This window comes from Haematobia irritans, chromosome 1 (assembly GCF_050003625.1).
Source record: "Haematobia irritans isolate KBUSLIRL chromosome 1, ASM5000362v1, whole genome shotgun sequence".
Classification (NCBI taxonomy): domain Eukaryota; kingdom Metazoa; phylum Arthropoda; class Insecta; order Diptera; family Muscidae; genus Haematobia; species Haematobia irritans.
In genome coordinates, this window is record NC_134397.1 from 202810611 (window position 1) to 202815027 (window position 4417).

At 33.1% G+C, this 4417-nt stretch overlaps 1 protein-coding gene across 1 annotated transcript; it reads left to right on the top strand.

The window, feature by feature from the left end:
* Window positions 1-2401: 2401 nt before the first annotated feature.
* LOC142222431 (uncharacterized) lies at window positions 2402-2907 on the top strand. The gene has a single exon (XM_075292574.1). The coding sequence runs from the start codon at window positions 2487-2489 to the stop codon at window positions 2763-2765; it is 279 nt and encodes a 92-aa protein (XP_075148689.1). The 5' UTR covers window positions 2402-2486; the 3' UTR covers window positions 2766-2907.
* Window positions 2908-4417: the final 1510 nt, after the last annotated feature.

The window sequence follows — 4417 nt, forward strand, 5'->3', positions numbered from 1 at the left end:
TTGCGTAGAAACTTCTACGAAAGACTGTCATCCACGATCGAATTACTTGGGTTGTGGTACCTTAAAACTTCTTAACATCGTTTTCTAAATTGTGAGTTAGTCCATACGTGCACGGATGAAAAAGACTGTTTTTCATATGTTTGGCTATAAACATTATATGTTTGGAACACAAATTTTTAAACACAATATTTTTGAGTACAAGCATATAATGTTCATAAACTAGCATAACATGTTTGGGACATATATGTTAATATGTTAGAACATATTATGTTTGGGACATAAAATGTTTGTAAATATAATATGCTTGGATGCAAACATATATTAATTTAGAAATAGCCTATAAACATATATGTGTTTAGTAGCTTGGAGCGCTATTTAACAGGGAGCGATATTGAATTAAGTTGGTGGTTGTTGCTTGTTATTACAAAATTAACATTTTATTTTTCCTTGGGCAATTGTTCAGGTACTTCTTTGATCCTTACAAACTGTGTGGTCCGCTGTTCGAATCCCCGTCCGGCAAAAGGTAAAATTACAATAAAATAAAAAATCATACAATTGAATAATTTCTTCTACAATGATTGTATTACAGAAAAAGGTGCTAAGAACTAAAAAATCTCGTGGAAGTGAGAAAGATGTGGGGGAATATACAATTGGGCAGAAACAAAATTTTGAGCATTCAGGTCGAAAACCTATGTTATTAGCACCTATATTACCTGTTTATTTTCATAATTCATTATGATTGTAAATATATAAATAAATAAATAATATTGTTTGGGAGAATTTTTTAAGCATATAATATTTTAGGGTGCAAAATGCTTCCAAACATATTATATGTTCACATAATAACATATTGTTTTTTGGAAGACACCATCATTCAAAATACAAAAATACAAAATGTTTGGAACTTAGACTACCCAAACATATATTGTTTAGACCAATATGCTTTCAAACATATTATATATTGGAAGAGATCAAACATGTAAATGTTTGGGCAATACCCAAAAATGTATATGCTTGAAGCAAAATATGTTTGGGAGTATATGTTACAGAAGCGATTTTTTGTGAGCGTGTGGTAGAGAGCCAGAATTGAAATATGGGGGTTGCATATATGGGGGTTATATACAATTATGAACTTGATATGGACCAATTTTTTGTGATTGGAAATCGATTTATCTGAGGGCTATATATAACTATAGACCGATATGGACCTAGTTAGGCATGGTTATTAACGGCCATATACTAGCACAATGTACCAAATTTCAACTGACTCGGATGAAATTTGCTCATCCAATAGGCTCCAAAACCAAATCTCGGGATCGGTTTATATGTTTATGGACTGATATGGACCACTTTTGGCATGGCTATTAAATATTATATACTACCACCACGTATCAAATTTCAACCAGACGGGATGAATTTTGCTTCTCCAAAAGGCACCGGAGGTCAAATCTGTGGATCGGTTTACATGGGGCTATATATGATTATGGACTGATATGAACCAATTCCTGCATGGTTGTTGGATAACATATACTAACATCACGTACCAAATTTCAACCGAATCCAAGGGGCTCCGGAGGTCAAATATGGGGATTGGTTTATATGGGGGCTATATATAATTATGGACCGATTTCGACCAATTTTTGTATGGGTGTTTGAGGCCATATATAAACACCACGTACCAAATTTCAACTGAATCAGATGAATTTTGGTCTTCCAAGAGGCTTCGGAGTTCAAATCTGGTGATCAGTTTATATGGGGGCTATATATAATTATGGACCGATGTGTACCAATTTTTGCATGGTTGTTAGAGATCATATGCTGACACCATGTACCAAATTTCAGCCGGATCGGATGAAATTTGCTTCTCTTAGAGTCCCCGCAAGCCAAATTTGGGGGTCCGTTTATATGGGGGCTATACGTAAAAGTGGACCGATATGGCCCATTTGCAATACCGTCCGACCTACATCAATAACAACTACTTGTGCCAAGTTTCAAGTCGATTGCTTGTTTCGTTCGGAAGTTAGCGTGATTTCAACAGACGGACGGACATGCTCAGATCGACTCTGAATTTCACCGCGACCCAGAATATATATACTTTATGGGGTCTTAGAGCAATATTTCGATGTGTTACAAACGGAATGACAAAGTTAATATACGCCCATCCTATGGTGGAGGGTATACAAATTACAAACATGTATGGAACTAACATGGTAAATGCAACATTTGGTATGACGCAAGCCAATTTCCTATCTTCCTAGAGTTTATTGTCTTTGGGCAACATCTGCTGTTTAAGTTTTTGTTTTTTATAACAAAATCAATATTTACATAATTTGAGTAACTTATATTCCAACATATATTCGTATTAATTTTTTCTGTATCGCTTCTATAAAAGCCCATGTACGGTCAATAAATATTGAATTAATTGCTTTGATCGAGAGCCTGAATGATAGCAACATTTTACGATACTATAGTTTCAACTGCAAATAATGCTGTCCACTAAGTTTTTCATTATTACGGTGGCTATTCTATCGCTAATTGTGCTTAGCGCCCCAGCTGCTGAAGGAACCTTCATTTTGGCATGTCTATTACGATCGCCATTGTGTCCATTCTTTAGGCCACCAGCTCGTGCTCCTGCAACCACAACCACTCCAGCACCAACACCAGCACCAAATCAACCAAATCAAGAAGGTGGCAATCAAAATCAAGAGGAAAATCCAGAGGATGACGCTGGTCGACAAGAACCAGAAGGAGATGGAGGAATGTAAAAAGGACTAACGTGAATAATATCCAAAGAAATTCCTTGTCGTGTTGTGACACAAGTTTTTTCTCTTTCCTATAGAAAATCATTTCTTTCAATGTTTATAGAAATTTGTATTTTTAAAAAATAATTCTGTTATTGCAAACATAGTCGTTTAACGTATTTGTATTTATGTGTAATTTTCAACACACCAAAATCTAATTCGTAGCTCCGAAACATAATTTTTGATAAAACAGGATGCCGCCATCAGAGGAAAGTTATCAAAATTTAATTTCCAAGAAAAGAACAAAAAATATTCTTATGGAAGTGGAGTTGTGAAATTAGATACACAAAAATCAACTGTATAACGTGTCCTAACAATACCGATTTACCATCAACAGTAGGTTCTAACCCAGCAAAAAAATTGTTATAATTTTTTATGATTTTTAATGCATTCTAGCGCTCGTCTGAAACGTTTGACCTCAAATTTCGAAATTTTTCTAGAATAATTTGTAGCATTTTATTTATTCTTAATCTGTTTTTAACGGATTTGAAACAAAAAAGTTCAAATTATCCATTAAAAATATGAAAGAAAAACGAGTTATAAGAAATTAGATTGAAAGAACTTCCTATGTACACCCTCACAAAAAATCGCTTCTGTAACATATACTCCCAAACATATTTTGCTTCAAGCATATACATTTTTGGGTATTGCCCAAACATTTATATGTTTGATCTCTACCAATATATAATATGTTTGAAAGCATATTGGTCTAAACAATATATGTTTGGGTAGTCTAAGTTCCAAACATTTTGTATTTTTTCATCCAAATTCAATAATGTTGTCTTCCAAAAAACAATATATTATTATGTGACCATATAATATGTTTGGAAGCATTTTGCACCCAAAAATATTATATGCTTAAAAAAAATTCTCCCAAACAATATTGTGCTCAAAATTTTATTTATTTATTTATATATTTACAATCATAATGAATTATGAAAATAAACAGGTAATATAGGTGCTAACAACATGGGTTTTCGACCTGAATGCTCAAAATTTTGTTTCTGCCCAATTGTATATTCCCCCACATCTTTCTCACTTCCACGAGATTTTTTAGTTCTTAGCACCTTTTTCTGTAATACAAACATTGTAGAAGAAATTATTCAATTGTATGATTTTTTTTATTTTAATTTTACCTTTTGCCGGACGGGGATTCGAACAGCGGACCACACAGTCTGTAAGGATCAAAGAAGTAGCTGATGAATTGCCCAAGGAAAAATAAAATGTTAATTTTGTAATAACAAGCAACAACCACCAACTTAATTCAATATCGCTCCCTGTTAAATAGCGCTCCAAGCTACTAAACACATATATGTTTATAGGCTATTTCTAAATTAATATATGTTTGCATCCAAGCATATTATATTTACAAACATTTTATGTCCCAAACATATGTTCTAACATATTAACATATATGTCCCAAACATGTTATGCTAGTTTATGAACATTATATGCTTGCACTCAAAAATATTGTGTTTAAAAATTTGTGTTCCAAACAAATAATATTTATAGCCAAACATATGAAAAACAGTCTTTTTCATCCGTGTAGTTAAAATCAAGAACATTTTTGGGAGGACATTTTTGGGAGAGCTTTTAAAATTGTGCTCTTAGATCAA

Excerpts from the sequence above, each read along its gene's own strand:
- LOC142222431 (XM_075292574.1), top strand. The coding sequence starts at position 2,487 with ATGCTGTCCACTAAGTTTTTCATTATTACGGTGGCTATTCTATCGCTA.